The sequence below is a fragment of the Oncorhynchus mykiss genome, chromosome 1, assembly GCF_057628025.1.
Source record: "Oncorhynchus mykiss isolate SJ-2025 chromosome 1, ASM5762802v1, whole genome shotgun sequence".
Taxonomy (NCBI): Eukaryota; Metazoa; Chordata; class Actinopteri; order Salmoniformes; family Salmonidae; genus Oncorhynchus; species Oncorhynchus mykiss.
This window is the reverse complement of record NC_143022.1, coordinates 87,201,515-87,220,002: the sequence shown is the minus strand read 5'-3', so window position 1 is coordinate 87,220,002 and position 18,488 is coordinate 87,201,515. Positions and strand designations below refer to the sequence as shown.

The 18,488-nt window shown below is 44.7% G+C and overlaps 1 protein-coding gene across 4 annotated transcripts in view; it reads right to left on the bottom strand.

Annotated features, from left to right (window-relative positions):
• Window positions 1-389: 389 nt before the first annotated feature.
• zgc:154058 (Frag1/DRAM/Sfk1 family protein) overlaps window positions 390-18,488 on the bottom strand; it is a 53,910-nt gene continuing 35,811 nt past the window's right edge. For all 4 annotated transcript variants that reach the window (XM_036987350.2, XM_090243046.1, XM_090243043.1 and 1 more), the window contains 3 exons: window positions 9,440-9,567; window positions 4,614-4,791; window positions 390-4,038 (listed from right to left, as the gene is read on the bottom strand). In XM_036987350.2, the coding sequence (XP_036843245.1) occupies window positions 3,794-4,038; window positions 4,614-4,791; window positions 9,440-9,567 (551 nt within the window). In that variant the 3' untranslated portion in view covers window positions 390-3,793. The remainder of the gene's footprint in view (window positions 4,039-4,613; window positions 4,792-9,439; window positions 9,568-18,488) is intronic.

Sequence of the window (18,488 nt, the reverse complement as noted above, 5' to 3'; positions counted from 1 at the left end):
AATTTCCAAGACATGTATTTTGTTCCATTGACATAATTAGGTAGCCGAGCTGACAAGGTAAAAATCTGTTATTCTGCCCGAGCAAGGCAGTTAACCCACTGTTCCCCGGGAGCCAAAGACGTGGATGTTGATTATGGCAGCCCCCCGCACCTCTGATTCAGAGGGGTTGGGTTAAATGCCAAAGACACATTTCAGTTGAAGGCATTCAGTTGTACAACTGACTAGGTTTACTCCTTTCCCTAGCAATTAATTGTTCGTAGAAAGGGGATGAGAGGGTGAGTAAAATAAACTAAAGATGTTAATAAGATATTACTTTATTGATCAACAGAAGGGGACATGTGTAAGAGACAGGGGGGACAAGAACACTGAATGATGAAATACAGGTTAGGTACTTTTACAGTTTTATTGTAGAACAATTTAAGGCAAATATACATCTTCCTTCTCTCATAAACACTAAACCTGGAACATCTTTCTTTGGTTTCATCAAAATAAAAAAGGCACATACATGTTCTCTACATTTCAGTAGAATATGGCACTATTTTGATTTGGATATCTGTAGGTAGGTAAGACAATGAACATACCAATGAGGACAACAGCTAGATAGAGGAATGTTCTCTACTCTGTGAGAGTACACGTGTGCCAACTTAGAGCCTTCGAGAGACCCTTTGGATGATGTACAAATAAAACGCAACCAAACTAATGATTATCCATCAACCGTTTTGAGGATGTCTTAATGAAGCACTTATAACACCACTGCTATTTCTACAAGATAGTGTTGACCTTTGATAAAGCATAGAACCAGCTCCATATGTAAATATATGGTTCTGTATAGAACATAGAACCATGGCGTGACCAATCAGGTCAGATATGGGCAAAGCCAATGGCACTACAATATTGAAATGTCAAAACAAGTTCCCTAAAACACAATCGAATATACAAAAAAAAAACACAATATATTTTAAAAAGTGAAGTTTTGTTTAGAATCACTGATTGCGGCCAGCTGGTGATGTAACAGATTCCTGAGAGGTAAAAGTTTGAAGGTAGATCAGTAAACAGAGAAACAGAACATTGACAAGGGTCATATTAAGACATGTAACAGAAAATGTTATATAATGTTCTGAAATTGACCGTGGAAATTTGAATTTTTAATTTGACAGGTTTCAGACAGTTTATTTCCATTTGGTGACTAATGACCACGATGCTCAGCGTAGACATTAAACCTGGCCCAATCCTAATCATTGAGGAAATATGCGAAACTGATCCTGGATAAGTATCTAGGTTAAAATTTCCTCCTACTTCTTGAAGCTCTCTCATATGATTTGATAACATTTGGCAGAGTAAGTCAATACTGGGTCAGTGAGATTTATTAAGACAGTTTCAAGAAAATAGCATTTAAAGGCCACTTGAAAACGGAGATTCAATTAATCAGAATTCAATTGATTTTCTGGCACTAATACAGATGGATGATGAACTTCATGTTGAGGATTGGTTGGCACAGCGTTCAGTCAGAATACACAGGCCTTATACTCGTCCAACAGTTGATAAGGCCACATTGAACCAGTTGATAGCAATAGAAGAGCATGGTACTTGCAACGCCAGGGTTGTTGGTTCGATTCCCATGGGGTACCAGTACGAATGAAAATGTATGCACACACTACTGTAAGTCGCTCTGGATAAGAGCGTCTTCTAAATGATGTAAATGCAAAAGAGCTCTGTGCAGTAATCTGTCTACACTAAAAAGGGGCTAATGGAACACTTTTTCCCCTCCACAAACACCAGTCTACTAATGTTTACTATTAGATTAACTTCATCAGTAAGTGACAAACTCTCTCAGAATAATTTTTGTTGTTGTAAAACTATAGACTCTACATATCGTTCTGCAATCCACCGCCGCTAGGGTGGCAGGTAGCCTGCGCTTAGAGCATTGGGCCAGTAACCGAAAGGTTGCTAGTTCAAATCCCGAGACAACATGGTGAAAAATCTTATGATCTGCCTTTGAGCAAGGCACTTAACCCTAATTGCTTCGCTGTTGATAATGGCTGAACCTGTCTGTGACCCCACTCTCCACGGGTCTCTCAGCCGGAGTTGAGATATGCAAGAAACAAACAAAATCTAATTCACACATGTGTATTAACACATACTTGTACATGTGTGAAATAGGACAAATATAAGCACCACCAATTTATTATTCATTATCATAGCTAATGTGGCAGCATTGAAACAGTGGAGACCGATTTGCATAATAAGATCTCTTAGCACAAGCTCTGAAAGGCAGGAGGATAGTTTGGCAGTGTAGTTCCAGGCAGGATAATGGATACGGATGGTTTGTCTCTCTACATTCTATGGATACGGATGGTTTGTCTCTACATTCTATGGAAGAACAGCAGCAAGTAGAAGCTCCATCCCGTTCCCTGTTGGCCCTATGCCAGGACAAACAAAAGGAACAGAAAGCTAAGAAGATAAGCCGGATGTAGGAATGTTCTGTAGTTTCAGCGTTCAACAATACATTGTACCCTTGCAAAACAACTGACAAGTTGACTAAGATGGTAACACGCCGTCAGGGACGGTAACACGCCGTCAGGGACGGTAACACGCTGTCTGAAGCAGAAACAGATTGACACCCAGGCTGACAAATAGAAAAAAGGGGGAGCTCTGAAATAGAGAAGGCGTGTCCACTTATTGTTTCTTTGATTATAAATAGATTCTCCATTTTTCAGACTTTTTCATATTTCTGTGATTTAACTCGATCAGCCCAGGCACAGCTCTGGCTTGTATTAGCTGGTTTACAGTTGGATTCTTCCAGTCCTCTTCTCCCCTCCCAACACCCATAAGTTTAGGTTGAACTTTTACAGTCAACATTTATAAAATACTATTGGAGGTTTGGCTTTCCATATACTCAAGTTCATCTAATAATCATGAGGAAAAAACAGATTTGTACAGTCTGCATTACAATGTCCAGCTTTATAAGGCATGTTTACATAGCTTCAGTAGAAAAAAAGAAGGTAATTCTGGCAGCCAGATATTCCCAGGTTTAAACCCGGGTTTCAATGTACAAGATACTGTTCATCAGAGAAGCATCCATGTCATGAACACATTCGTTTTAGCTAGCCTTTCACTATATGTGAGGAGAGTCAATTTACCCATTTTAAATATTCAGAATATTCCATTTGGCATATTGGGACCTGTGAGACCCGGGTGTCATGGTATTGTTATTGTGCGTTTTTAAGGACGGAGGCTTTTTGCCTTGTTTGGACTCTAGCACTGGGGGAAACAGTCATGTCTGCTCACTAAACGGTCTCTGAAAATAAAGAGATTTCATGTGCAAATCTAACATTACACAGGCCTAGCTCTCCCACACAGGCAGTATCTCTTTTCTCAAATGCATTCCTCTAGTTTTCTATCAGCCTCTCTTTCTCATGATACAGCCTCTCACGCTCTCTGGCCGTCTGCCCTCCTCTCTTAACCTGTGTCCAGACGACAGTGACGTCCGACAGCAGCAGGGAACACTTCCTGTAAAGCACCACTCCTCCTTTGGCTGGAAAAAGGGGGGATGAAAGAAAAGGAAAAGAGGATTTGGTTCCTTTAGTGACGTGCAAACACAAGCATTGTCTTTGGAGGCTGGGACCCCCATCTCCTCCAGTGTCTACTCCACTCCCCTGGGCTTATGTGGCATTGGCATAGTCCACTTCACACCCTGCAATGGTGGTGTTTTGGAAATGGATACTCAAAAGTCGCTCCACCTCCCCCAGATTGATAATGGTACAGGCCAGCTCTCTGGCTTCTCTCCCAGGGACTAAAGCATTGACATGGTCTCAGGGGGGTGTGGAATGGGACCTCCTAAGGACTCCACTTTGTGGCCTCTCCTGTTGGGCCCCAGGGCTCCCCCTCTGGCTAGCACCATCACAGTATCTCCTGTGACACCGGTGAACTCGAAGGCAAAGGTTCCGTAGAAGAGCATGATGATGATGCAGAATACCCACTCAAAGATGGCCGATGCATGCTGCAGGACGAAGCTCTCCTGGATAAAGAACACGCCAGCTAGAGGCAAGAAGGTCAAGGAGCAGCTCTAACAGAGTTACAGACAGACAGACCCACCTAGAGGCAGGGAGGTCAAGGAGCACAACTAACAGACGGACAGACCGACTGAAATGAGAAGTGGATGTCCAAGTCCCAAAACAAACCCTAGCCTGGGCCCTATGCACTAGTGGAGAGCTGTAGGGAGTGGATTATCCTATATTGGACTGCAGCAGCAACATTCATATCAACTCCCTATTTCATACCCTCACTCCCCTGCCACCCCCCTCTATCCCCCCACTCTCTAGCTCCTCCACCCCCCCACTCTCCAGCTCCTCCACCCCCCCACTCTCCAGCTCCTCCACCCCCCATCCTTCGCTTCTCTCCCACATTCCAACACCCCCCCCCCCCCCCCCCCCTTCAATCTTCCCTCTGTTCTCTCTGGTTGTGTTAAGTCGTATGAGCCTCGACTTATCGCCTCAAAACATCCTCTCCTGTTTCTGTAGCATGAAGCAGCATGATGTACCAGTACCCCCCCCCCCCGGCCTTGGTTGTGAAGATAAAAGACTCAATAAGATCTGTGTTGCGGTAAAGGATACTAAGCACCAGGGTGATGAAGGCCAGTAGTGTCATGCCCAGTCGTAGGTGAGCCACGCTGTATTCTCCCTGAGTCTTGGCCAGCCTGTAGGTTAGAGCCGACTGAAGACACACAAACAGCATACTGGTGGGGAACGCTACCCCTGCCCCCACATAGTGGAGGATCTTAGCATTGTCCACCTGGGAGGGAGCAAGCGAGAGGGAAGATAGAAAGAGAGAGATGCATTTATTAGCATAGGCTTGATTTTCATTGTCTCAATGGCATTGAACAAGGCACATAATGAATACACTGAAGACGTCACATTGAAACACATGGCATATGATGCTAGACAAAAGCCCCCTCTCTGTTCCAACCTCTAGTGCTGCTGTGGCTCAATTTGGCCAGAAGGGGGCAGCAGCAGTCAGTCATTGAAACTACTGAGTCAGGTAACTCAGTGACCCTGCTGTGTTGTCAATGGAGCCACCTGTTACTTTTATTCTTTCTTTAGACAGAAATAGAGACTGGGATTGAGGGGGGGGGGGGGGTCGAGAGAGGGAGGGGGGGCGAGCGAGAGATGAGGGAGCGAGTGAGGAGGGAGCGAGCGAGGAGGGAGCGAGCGAGCGAGCAGGTAGCGAGCGAGGAGGGAGCGAGCGAGGAGGGAGCGAGCGAGGAGGGAGCGAGCGAGGAGGGAGCGAGCGAGCAGGGAGCGAGGGAGCGAGCGAGCAGGGAGCGAGCGAGCAGGGAGCGAGCGAGGAGGGAGCGAGCGAGGAGGGAGCGAGGAGGGAGGGAGCGAGCGAGGAGGGAGCGAGGAGGGAGCGAGCGAGGAGGGAGCGAGGAGGGAGCGAGCAGGGAGCGAGCAGGGAGCGAGCAGGGAGCGAGCGAGCCGATAGGTCAGCGAGAAAGAGAGAGAGAGGTGAGAAAGAGGCCAGTGGTACAGTAGAGTATAACGCCTCCTTGTCCCTCCTGAATTTGATCACGTTGCCAGGCTGAAACACACAATACACAAAGGAGCATGTGACCACACACACACACACACACAGGCCTCAGTGGCACCAGACAGTCCGATGGAACCTGATAACAGAACAGCACACACTCAAAGCAGCTGTAAACAATGCAGGGTACTGACCAGACCAAGGAGACCGACAGAATAAATGTGTGTCAAGTCACCTTTATCAATTGGTAGTTCTCCCAGAACAACTACAATCCATATGAAAATGACAATAGTTAGGCTAGCTATTATTAACTAAGACGAGGGACTAATTTATCAGACCAAAGGCTTCGGCTACAGCAACAGCTTTCCGTTGCCCTCACTAACTCAGTATGAAATGACAGTAGGTTTTCTAGGCTCTTCCTTAGAGACCAAATTAATTTTCTCTCTATGGCTCTTCCTATAAAATCAAAGACAAAACAGCCAGAGATGACAGCTACAGTATATAATTACTGTTGATAAAGACAGCTTGCAGTGCAGTAACACCTCTCATCCCTCTCCTCGTTAGCAGTGTCCATTAGGTAAATCCTATTGCTTCTGGTCCAACACTTTCCTATTTAGCTGTCACACACAGACACCAGTAGAGTTGAGGAAAGGAAAGTACAGCCTTTCTGCAAGTCTTTCCAATGTTCAGCTAGCCATATGTTCTAATGCTGCCCACCCAGCCAACGTCTGCAGTTGACTTTGGCAGGCAGTAAATGCTAGGGAGCATCTACCTGTTGTAGGCAGGGTGAAGAGGCTGTGTAACACACTGACTTTTAAGTCATTTAGCAGACGCTTTTATCCAGAGTGACTTACAGGAGCAATTAGGGTTCCTCAAGGGCACCGACAGATTCTTCACCTAGGGAGTCGAACCAGCGACCTTTCGGTTACTGGCCCAACGCTCTTAACCGCTAGGCTACCTGCCCTTAACCGCTAGGCTACCTGCCCTTAACCGCTAGGCTACCTGCCCTTAACCGCTAGGCTACCTGCCCTTAACCGCTAGGCTACCTGCCCTTAACCGCTAGGCTACCTGCCGGCCACACACATGCCCAAGCGAGGACAAAGTACAAAAGTAACTCTTGAAAGTGTTTACTGGTAATATCCTGTAGCTAATGTTGCTTCAGGTGAAAGGGACAAGCAGGTCAGAGGTCATGTAAGGGATGGAATAGAGTACCAGGATGATGCAGAGCGTAGAAAAAGAGCTGGTTTTAATAGTGAGAGCAAAAAAATAGGCTTAGAAAGAAGGTAGGAAGGATCATTCAGAACAGGGAGAATTGGAATGGTGAAATAGGTGTAAAGAGAGATGTCTGTGGCCCAGAGAACCTTCAGTTGTCTCTAGGAGAGAGAAGCAGACTGACTTCCAGTCATGCCTTTCACACCTCCCTCCACCCGCCTGCCTGTCTCATCCCCTCATCTCTCCTGTGTTCTCTCTCCCAGTCAGCGCCCACAGAGGGAACACCCAAAGAAGTGTACTATTCACATCCACCCCTGGTGTGTGTGTGTGTGTGTGGCCATCTACTTCAGGTCCTCCTGTCTAAAAGGGTCTGAGTCAAAGAGCCCTGCCCTGCATAACACAACATGATGTCCTAAAAGTGTTATTATATAGCCTAGTACTTTTAGTGATTGTGTTGTTTCTGATGCTCTGTGAGGCTTTCATCGAAGTACTGTTTGTCCTACTGTTCCAGCTGCAAACACAGCCTATTTAATTTTCACTGCTTCAAATTGGTCTACTAATGTGAGTGTTAAATATGCTATGTCTATGTATTTATGTAGCTATACAACTTTTTAAAATTAATTAAGTTTTATGTCATCCAACACTACTGCAGTGGGGACTAGCTCTGATTGGTGATTGAATACAGAAAGTTCCAGAGACTGGCTCTGATTGGGTACAGATGGGATCTGTGACACGTGTGCGCACAGTCTGCTCCTGGCTGTAACAAACACACATGCGTGCCGTGATGACTCACTTAAACCCCCCCCCCTCCCCCTCCCCGTAAAATCTCCCTCCAGTTTTTCACAACGCTCTGCTGGCAGACAGGCCCCAGAGGATAGGAGGGAGAAAGGGAAGGGAGGGAAGTGAGTCACTGATGCTACTCCCTGTTCTTACCACAGATAGGACAATGAGACAGATATTTCACTGGATGTAGAAATATGAAGCACCCGCTTGGCATTTTCACTCATTAACAAATATGGTAGTGAGAGGAAGCCCACTGGCAGGCAGTGAGAGAAGATGGAACTAGATGGATTTTGGCCTCCATTCTGCAAATCTTCTCATCGATGAAACATTTGATCTCAATAGCGTTTTCTGTTCCCAAAACTAGAATCTGTTATGAACAGAGTAGACTACGTTTTGTAGACTTTAGCCATTGCCAATGTTCTAAAAATTGCGTTGTTTAGAAGGAGTGCGAAGTCCAATTGAGTTATTGCACACGGCCATGTCACAGAGTAGGCGTTCCCTAACGGAAATATACAGATATACGCTAGAACAGGCCAATAGGATCTTGCTAGCTCATGCTTGGCTCTGCCCACTGTGACATCTGTTCCCATAGGAAACAATAGGCTGAGGTGTTTCTTGCTTTAGTGATAAAAATCTTTGCTCTTACTTTCGCTTTGACACACACACACTAAAGGCATGCTTCCCATCTGAAACAGTGATATTATCGTTTCGGTCTTCTGCAAAGGTTTTTTCGGCAGTTTACGCACACAAAAAAAATCTTCCTGAAGCAAGCCGAACTTCAGTCTCTGAAGTCTATGCCCTTTCTTTGGTGATTGATCAACAGTAGGGATTCTTCAATGAAGTGTGTTTGTTGTCATTCAACAAGAGACATCTCGTTTTCATGCTTACTCTCTGGGCGTTCAGGGCTCTGGGCGTTCAGGGCCCTGAACGCCCAGAGCCCTGAACGCCCAGAGCCCTGAACGCCCAGAGCCCTGAACGCCCAGAGCCCTGAACGCCCAGAACGCCCAGAGATTAAGCAGTAGAGTTGCAACTTTTTTTTTTTATATCCTGGTGGAGGATTCCTGAAATCAGGAGGGAAAAAGCGAGTAGGTAATCCTCGGTCTACGAATTATCGTTCTCTGAAATACCTGGGAATTATATGAATGTTTGCAAGCCTAGTAGAGAGTAGGGATAGACAGAGATATTAGGATAAATGGAGAGGGGGAAAGAGGGAGGAAGTCATTCAGACATAACTAATTGCAGGCAAAGACCTAATGTACTGAATGTTAAGGAACCCGCCCCCCCCTTCCTCCAATAGTCTCTAAGGCAACCCTCCTATAGTACCCCAAATTGGCACCGTGCAAGCGACTTGGCATCAAAGTTCCAAATATTTAAACTTGCAGAAACTATGTCCTGAACAACTAAACAACCACAGGGCAGGAATTAAGGTGGGATGCCTCACTACCCTAATAGTGTGTGTGTGTGTGTGTGTACCCCCATACGTGAGTGGTCCATAACTACAACATGAAGCAGGTCTGGAATGCTGAGGCACCAGCAGAGGAAGGAGAGAGAGAGAGAGAGGAAAGGTGGCGAGAGAGAGGAAAGGTGGCGAGAGAGAGGAAAGGTGGCGAGAGAGAGAAAGGGTGGCGAGAGAAAGGGTGGCGAGAGAAAGGGTGGCGAGAGAAAGGGTGGAGAGAGGAGAGGTGGCGAGAGAGGAGAGGTGGCGAGAGAGGAGAGGTGGCGAGAGAGGAGAGGTGGCGAGAGAGGAGAGGTGGCGAGAGAGGAGAGGTGGCGAGAGAGGAGAGGTGGCGAGAGAGGAGAGGTGGCGAGAGAGGAGAGGTGGAGAGAGAGGAGAGAATAGAAAAGGGTTAGGGCAGCAGAGGAGAGGAGAGGTAGGGACAGATAAAGAGTGTGAAACAGTTGTGTTGCTGAACGCACGTACCTGGAAGTTGCCAATCATGATGAGTCCTGCAGCACATATCCAGCCGGTGGATAGGCCTGCTGTGTTCAACACACAGTTCTGATACTTCTCTATCACATGGGCATAACGTAGGAATACTATCACCATCACTGTAGAGAGAGAGAGAGAGAGAGAGAGAGAGAGAGGGTTTTTCCAATGGTTTCCAGGAAATTTGCCAGGTGACAATACTAGGGAAGGGATGGGGAAGAAGGGGTGAAGGAGAGACTAGAGGAGTTACACTAGTGAAATAGGAGAGAGAGGGGGGGAGAGAGAGACCAGGTGAGTTACACTAGTGAAATAGGAGAGAGAGGGGGGGAGAGAGAGACCAGGTGAGTTACACTAGTGAAATAGGAGAGAGAGGGGGGGAGAGAGAGACCAGGTGAGTTACACTAGTGAAATAGGAGAGAGAGGGGGGAGAGAGAGACCAGGTGAGTTACACTAGTGAAATAGGAGAGAGGGGGGGGAGAGAGAGACCAGGTGAGTTACACTAGTGAAATAGGAGAGGGGGGGGGGGGAGAGAGAGACCAGGTGAGTTACACTAGTGAAATAGGAGAGAGGGGGGGAGAGAGAGACCAGGTGAGTTACACTAGTGAAATAGGAGAGAGAGGGGGGAGAGAGAGACCAGGTGAGTTACACTAGTGAAATAGGAGAGAGAGGGGGGGAGAGAGAGACCAGGTGAGTTACACTAGTGAAATAGGAGAGAGAGCGGGGGGGAGAGAGAGACCAGGTGAGTTACACTAGTGAAATAGGAGAGAGAGCGGGGGGGAGAGAGAGACCAGGTGAGTTACACTAGTGAAATAGGAGAGAGAGCGGGGGGGAGAGAGAGACCAGGTGAGTTACACTAGTGAAATAGGAGAGAGAGGGGGGGAGAGAGAGACCAGGTGAGTTACACTAGTGAAATAGGAGAGAGAGGGGGGGAGAGAGAGACCAGGTGAGTTACACTAGTGAAATAGGAGAGAGGGGGGGGGAGAGAGAGACCAGGTGAGTTACACTAGTGAAATAGGAGAGAGAGGGGGGGGGGGGAGAGAGACCAGGTGAGTTACACTAGTGAAATAGGAGAGAGAGGGGGGGAGAGAGAGACCAGGTGAGTTACACTAGTGAAATAGGAGAGAGAGGGGGGGAGAGAGAGACCAGGTGAGTTACACTAGTGAAATAGGAGAGAGAGGGGGGGAGAGAGAGACCAGGTGAGTTACACTAGTGAAATAGGAGAGAAAGAAAAGGAAAGGGGTACAGACCGAGGGGTCATTGCTAATGGGTTTGGACTGGTTGTACTGTCACTAATGCAGACATGCTACACTGGTCTCTGTTTGGGCTTCATTGTACCTGCCTAATTGAAGATAGCTGTGAGGGAAGGAAGAGCCACCCTTCATCAGTCAGTATCAGTCAGCTGGGCCAGCCACCCTTCCATCAGTATCAGACAGCCGGTGTTCTCGTTTTCTTGTAGCATACAACAAGCATGTAGGCTACTCTACTACATCATAACAATTCAAATTTACAAGTGGAGTAAGCTATGAACGTTAGAGCACTAAAATGGAATTCTATTTTACACAGTCAAGTTCAACAATATAGGCCTCCTACTGGGGTGCAACGGTAAAGCCGTTAACTGCTTGATCTTGTGCAGTGCAAACACTTGCCCGGAAAAGTCAACCCTCGGCATCTATAGGGTTGAATTATAACACAAATTTGACGTCGAAAGTTTCCAATAGTTACCTCAACATCCAAGAGGAACACAATTAGCTAGCTAGCAAGTCCAGCAAGGTTTGCAAGTAAGTAGGCTATGCACATTTGCAAGCAATGTGTGTGGATGGATTTGTTTGCCAGCTAATATATTATATGCTTTACTATTAACCGTTACCACATCAGCTAAATTACGCTTTTATTCTGTATCACCCAACTCTCATTTATAATAAGTCTGGTTTATAATGATGGGGATGTAACTAGATAAACTGGAAGGAAACATCTCTTTTTCAGGACACTGTCTTTTCACAATTAATGAACATGCACCTGTGGAACTTTCATTAAGACACTAACAGTAGGCAATTAAGGTCACAGTTATGAAAACTTAGGACACTAAAGTTTATTTCACCTTTATTTAACCAGGTAGGCAAGTTGAGAACAAGTTCTCATTTACAATTGCGACCTGGCCAAGATAAAGCAAAGCAGTTCGACACATACAACAACAGAGTTACACATGGAGTAAAACAAACATACAGTCAATAATACAGTAGAAAAATAAGTCTATATACAATGTGAGCCAATGGAGGTGAGAAGAGAGGTAAAGGCAAAAAAAAGGCCATGGTGGCGAAGTAAATACAATATAGCAAGTAAAACACTGGAATGGTAGATTTGCAGTGGAAGAATGTGCAAGGTAGAGATAGAAATAATGGGGTGCAAAGGAGCAAAATAAATAAATACAGTAGGGGGAGAGGTAGTTGTTTGGGATAAATTATAGATGGGCTATGTAGAGGTGCAGTAATCTGTGAGCTGCTCTAACAGCTGGTGCTTAAAGCTAGTGAGGGAGATAAGTGTTTCCAGTTTGAGATTTTTGTAGTTCGTTCCAGTCATTGGCTGCAGAGAACTGGAAGGAGAAGCGGCCAAAGGAAGAATTGGTTTTGGGGGTGACCAGAGAGATATACCTGCTGGAGCGCGTGCTACAGGTGGGTGCTGCTATGGTGACCAGCGAGCTGAGATAAGGGGGGACTTTACCTAGCAGGGTCTTGTAGATGACCTGGAGCCAGTGGGTTTGGCAACGAGTATGAAGCGAGGGCCAGCCAACGAGAGCGTACAGGTCGCAGTGGTGGGTAGTATATGGGGCTTTGGTGACAAAACGGATGGCACTGTGATAGACTGCATCCAATTTGTTGAGTAGGGTATTGGAGGCTATTTTGTAAATGATATCGCCGAAGTCGAGGATCGATAGGATGGTCAGTTTTACAAGGGTATGTTTGGCAGCATGAGTGAAGGATGGTTTGTTGCGAAATAGGAAGCCAATTCTAGATTTAACTTTGAATTGGAGATGTTTGATGCGAGTCTAGAAGGAGAGTTTACAGTCTAACCAGACACCTAGGTATTTATAGTTGTCCACATAAGTCAGAACCGTCCAGAGTAGTGATGTTGGACGGGCGGGCAGGTGCAGGCAGCGATCGGTTGAAGAGCATGCATTTAGTTTTACTTGTATTTAAGAGCAATTGGAGGCCACGGAAGGAGAGTTGTATGGCATTGAAGCTCGTCTGGAGCAACATCATTGATGTATATAGAGAAGAGAGTCGGTCCAAGAATTGAACCCTGTGGCACCCCCATAGAGACTGCCAGAGGCCCGGATAACAGGCCCTCCGATTTGACACACTGACACACGGCTAAAAGCTATGAGAAATGAGAGTAAAAGGAGGTTTCTGGGGGTGATAAAATAGCTTCAAGGTATAATGTACTGACAAAAGGTATGGTAGGATATGAATACAGTGGAGATAAACCTAGGTATTGAGTGATGATGAGAGAGATATTGTCGCTAGAAACATAATTGAAACCTGGTGATGTCATCGCATGTGTGGAACTGAAAGTTATATAAATGAGCAGGGCTAGAAGCTCTACAGTGAAATAAGCCAATAAACACTAACCAGAACAGCAATGGACAAGGCATATTTACATTAAGGAGAGGCATGCCTAACCGAGTGATCATAAGGGTCCAGTGAGTAGTTTTGTTGGTTGTGGTAACGGCAATTCAGACAGCTGGCCGGGCCATCGGTAGCAAGCTAGCATAGGATGGAGATCTGTTTTTAGGCACCTCGTGCGTTTCCGTTATTAGATTAGTGGGGTTCCGTGTGGTAGAGGGGATCAATCCAATTGGCAAAATAGATATAGTTATAGTGACCCAAGAAAAATTGTCCCATAGACCTATTCAGATAACAGCTGATAAGATAGCTAACGATTAGCGGGCCGCAGATCGGCGTTCAGGTAACGTTGCGACGGATGGGCCAGTTGGATAACTCCCTCAGGCAGATAACGTCGGTTGTCCAGTTGTGAAGGCCCGGTGGGACTCCGCATCAGCAGTAAAACGGGTTCGCATAGGTGAATGTAGCCCAGGAGTGGCTGATGGAACTCTTCAGCTGGCTAACTCTGGAATAATTGATGTTAGCTCCGGGATCGACGTAAGCCAATAGTCACACGGAGAGCAGCTAGCTAACTGCAAGGTCCAGGTGTAAATGTCCAGAGCTTGCGGTTGAAAAATAGGTCCGGTATGTTCTGGTCTGAGTCGCGTTGTACAAAAGCTAAAGGATAGCTGATGACCACAAACCGTGGTTAGCTGAATACTAACGTTAGCCAGTGACTTGGTTAACTTCTGGCTAGCTTCTATTGTGGATTTCAGATTTGAGGTAAATAATACTTATTTTTTTTAAATTGGTGAGGCGGGTTGCAGGAGAGTGTTTTGAAGTTAAGTTTTTGGAAAATAAAATTCTATATATATATATATATATATATATATATATAGAACACACATACACGGGACACGACAAGACGAGGACAAAGGACGTCTGACTGCTATGCCATCTTGGTAATAATTGCAGGCAATCTCAAAGCTGTCCGTTACAGGGAAGACCTCCTCCTCCCTCATGTGGTACCCTTCCTGCAGGCTCATCCTGACATGACAAAGCCTCCAGCCATACTGCTTGTTCTGTGTGTGATTTCCTGCAAGACAGGAATGTCAGTGTTCTGCCATGGCCAGCAAAGAGCCCAGATCGCAAACCCATTGAGCACGTCTGGGACCTGTTAGATCAGAGATCAGAGGGTGAGAGCTAAGGCCATTCCCCCCAGAAATGTCCGGGAACTTGCAGGTGCCTTGGTGGAAGAGTGGGGTAACATCAAGAACAAGAACTGGCAAATCTGGTGCAGTCCATAAGGAGGAGATACACACACACACCAGATACTGACTGTTACTTTTGATTTTGACCCCCCCCCCCCCCCCCTTTGTTCAGGGACAAATTATAAAATTTCTGTTAGTCACATCTCTGTGGAACTTGTTCAGTTTATGACTCAGTTGTTGAATCTTAATCGACTTATTAATCGGAATGGTATTTTTGGGCGCCGATTTATTAAAAAATGTTATACCTTTAAACTAGGCAAGTCAGTTAAGAACACACTCTTATTTTCAATGATGGCCTAGGAAGGGTGGGTTAACTTCCTGTGGCAGAACGACAAGATTATCACCTTGTCAGCTCGGGGGATCCAATCTTGCAACCCTACAGTTAACTAGTCCAACGCTCTAACCACCTGCCTCATTGCACTCCACGAGGAGCCTGCCTGTTACACGAATGTAGTAGAAGCCAAACTAGCATAAAGCTTCTTATAAAAAACAATCATAATCACGAGTTAACTACACATAGTTGATGATATTACTCGTTTATCTAGCGTGTCCTGCGTTGCATATAATCGATGCAACGCTGGGGGACGATTTAACAAAAGCGCATTTGCGAAAAAAGCACCATCGTTGGACGACCTGTACCTAACCATAAACACCAATGCCTTTCTTAAAATCAATACACAGAAGTATATATTTTTAAACCTGCATATTTAGCTAAAAGAAATCCAGGTTAGCAGGCAATATTAACCAGGTGAAATTGTCAGTGTATATGCAACAGTTTGTGTTGCCTGGCTCATTGCGAACTAATTTGCCAGAATTGTACGTAATTATGACATAACATTGAAGGTTGTGCAATGTAACAAGAATATTTAGACTTAGGGATGCCACCCTTTAGATAAAATACCGAACGGTTCCGTATTTCACTGAAATAAACGGTTTTGTTTTCGAAATGATAGTTTCCGGATTCGACCATATTAATGACCAAAGGCTCGTATTTCTGTGTGTTATTATGTTATAATTAAGTCTATGATTTGATAGAGCAGTCTGACCGAGCGATGGTAGGCAGCAGCAGGCTCGTAAGCATTCATTCAAACAGCACTTTCGTGCGTTTTGCCAGCAGCTCTTCGCAAGCACAGCGTTGTTTATGACTTCAAGCCTATCAGCCTAATGGCTGGTGTAACCAATGTGAAATGGCTAGCTAGTTGGCTGGGTGTGCGCTAATAGCGTTTCAAACGTCACTAGCTCTGAGACTTGGAGTAGTTATTCCCCTATTCCCCGCTGCTTCGAGTGTGGCTGTTGTCGATGTGTTCCTGGTTTGAGCCCAGGTAGGGGCGAGGAGAGGGACGGAAGCTATACTGTTACACTGGCAATACTAGTGCCTTTACGAACATCCAATAGTCAAAGGTTAATGAAATACAAATGGTAGAGAGAGAAATAGTCCTATAAATACTATATTAACTACAATCTAAAATCTCTTACCTTAGAATATTGAAGTCTCATGTTAAAAGGAACCACCAATTTTCATATGTTCTCATGTTCTGAGCAAGGAACTCAAATATTAGCTTTTTTTACATGGCACATATTGCACTTTTACTTCTCCAACACTTTGTTTTTGCATTATTTAAACCAAATTGAATATGTTTCATTATTTATTTGAGGCTAAATTGATTTTTATTGATGTATTATATTAAGTTAAAATAAGTATTCATTCAGTATTGTTGTAATTGTCATTATTACAAATAAATAACAATATCGGCCGATTAATCGGTATCGACCTTTTTGGTCCTCCAATAAATCGGTATCGGCGTTGAACAATCATAAAATTGTTCAACCTCTAATTTACACGTTAAGTTTGCTGAAAATAAACGCAGTTGACAGTGAGAGGACGTTTCTTTTTTTGCCGAGTTTGCTGAAGTAGTGGATGGATCAGATAGACCTATTGATCATATCACATTCTATGCATTATAATTATCTGGAGAAATGTCACCTGCAATTTGTAAACAAAGCTGCTCTACTTATAATTTGTAAAAAAATATTTTGAAAAAAAAGGGGGAAAAAATGAGAAAAAAAAGTTCACTGTTGGATAATAGTGATGACATAAAAAATATGAAATAACACATATGGAATCATGTAGTAACCAAATAAAAATATATTTTATATTTGAGATTCTTCAAAGTAGCCACCCTTTGCCTTGATGACAGCTTTGCACTCTCTCAAACAGCTTCATGAGGTAGTCACCTGGAATGCTTTTCCAACAGTCTTGAAGAAGTTGGCTTGTTGGCTGCTTTTCCTTCACTCTGCGGTCCAACTCATCCCAAATCATTTCAATTGGGTTGAGGTCTGGTGATTGTGGAGGCCAGGTTATCTGATGCAGAACTCCATCACTCTCCTTCTTGGTCAAATAGCCCTTAGACAGCCTGGAGGTGTGTTTTGGGTCACTGTCCTGTTAAAAAACAAATGATCGTGGGACTAAGCGCACACCAGATGGGATGGCGTATAGCTACAGAATGCTGTGGTAGCCATGCTGATTAGGTGTGCCTTGAATTCTAAATACCATCACACCACCTCCTACATTCTTCACGGTGGGAACCACACATGTGGAGATCATCCGTTCACCTACGGAAAATCTCAAATTTGGACTCATCAGACCAAAAGGACAGATTTCCACCGGTCTAATGTCCATTGATCATGTTTCTTGGCCCAAGCAAGTCTCTTCTTCTTATTGGTGTCCTTTAGAAGTGGTTTCTTTGCAGCAAATCGATCATGAAGGCCTGAATCACAGTCTCCTCTGAACAGTTGATGTTGAAATGCATCTGTTACTTGAACTCTGAAGCATTTATTTGGGCTGCAATCTGAGTTGCAGTTAATTTAAGCTTTATTTAACCAGGAAAAGCCGATTGAGACCCAGAGTCTCTTTTTCAAAGGAGACCTGGCCAAGGCAGCAACACTCAATACATTACAGAAGTAAAACATACAACAATACAACATGATCCAGCCTAAAAAAAGCATTTACACTCCTCTGTAACAGAGTCTCCCATCAAAATTTGAAATGAATTCAGTGGCACTAACATATCTAGATGAAGCATGGATTGTAGATTACTCCATGCCTCTGGTTCACAAGATGAGAAGGCAGTCTAAAACTGTGAATGTTTTGGCGGCTTTAAGTAGCAACCACCTAGCAGACCGGGTATGGTGACTGCTGGTGGTGAAAGAGACCAGACTACAGAGGTAAAGAGGGAGTTTACCAAAAGTTTTTTTTGTAGATAAACACATACAAATGTAGCTTTCTGCGCATATAAAGTGAGGTGTAACCTACTATTTGGTACAAGGTGCAATGGTGGGTGAGTGACTTGGTATTTGTAATAAAAGAGCAAGGATGCATGATACAGAGTCCAGCCTCTGTAAGACAGAGGCTGCATGCATATACAACACGTCACCATAATCAATTACAGAGAGAAAAGTGGCCTGAACAAGGTTCTTTCTAGCCATAACTGGGAAGCAAGCCTTATTACGAAAATAAAAACCCAATTTAAAAGTAATCTTTCTCACAAGATTATCCATATGAAAAGGACAACTTGTCATCCAACCATATACAAAGGTATTTGTAGGATGACACTTGTTCAATGGATAAGCTACCAGATGTGACAATGCTAACCTTCTCTGTCTGAGTGCGAGCTCTGGTAAAGTTCATGAAATGTGTTTTTTTGTAGATTCAAGACCCGTTTGAGACCATAAAGGGAGGGCCTGCAGTAACTGCAAAGCAGTCAGGAGCTCTTCAACAGCCTGAACCAGAGAAGGAGCACATGAATATATGACTATCATCTGCATATAGATGCAACTTTGCTGGTTGCATCCCATTTCCCAAATCATTCATACAAATTGAGAACACCATAGGAGCTCAAATGGAACCCTGACAATGACTGAGGCTGTCCTCTGCAGCAGAGGTGATTCTGGGTCTTCCTTTGCTGTGGCAGTCCTCGTGAGAGCCAGTTTCATCATAGCGCTTGAAGGTTTTTGCGACTGCACTTGAAGAAACTTTCAATGTTAATGAAATTTTCTGGATTGACTGACCTTCATATCTTAAAGTAATGATGGACTGTCGTTTCTCTTTGCTTATCTGAGCTGTTCTTGCCATAATATGGACTTGGTCTTTTACCAAATAGGGATATCTTCTGT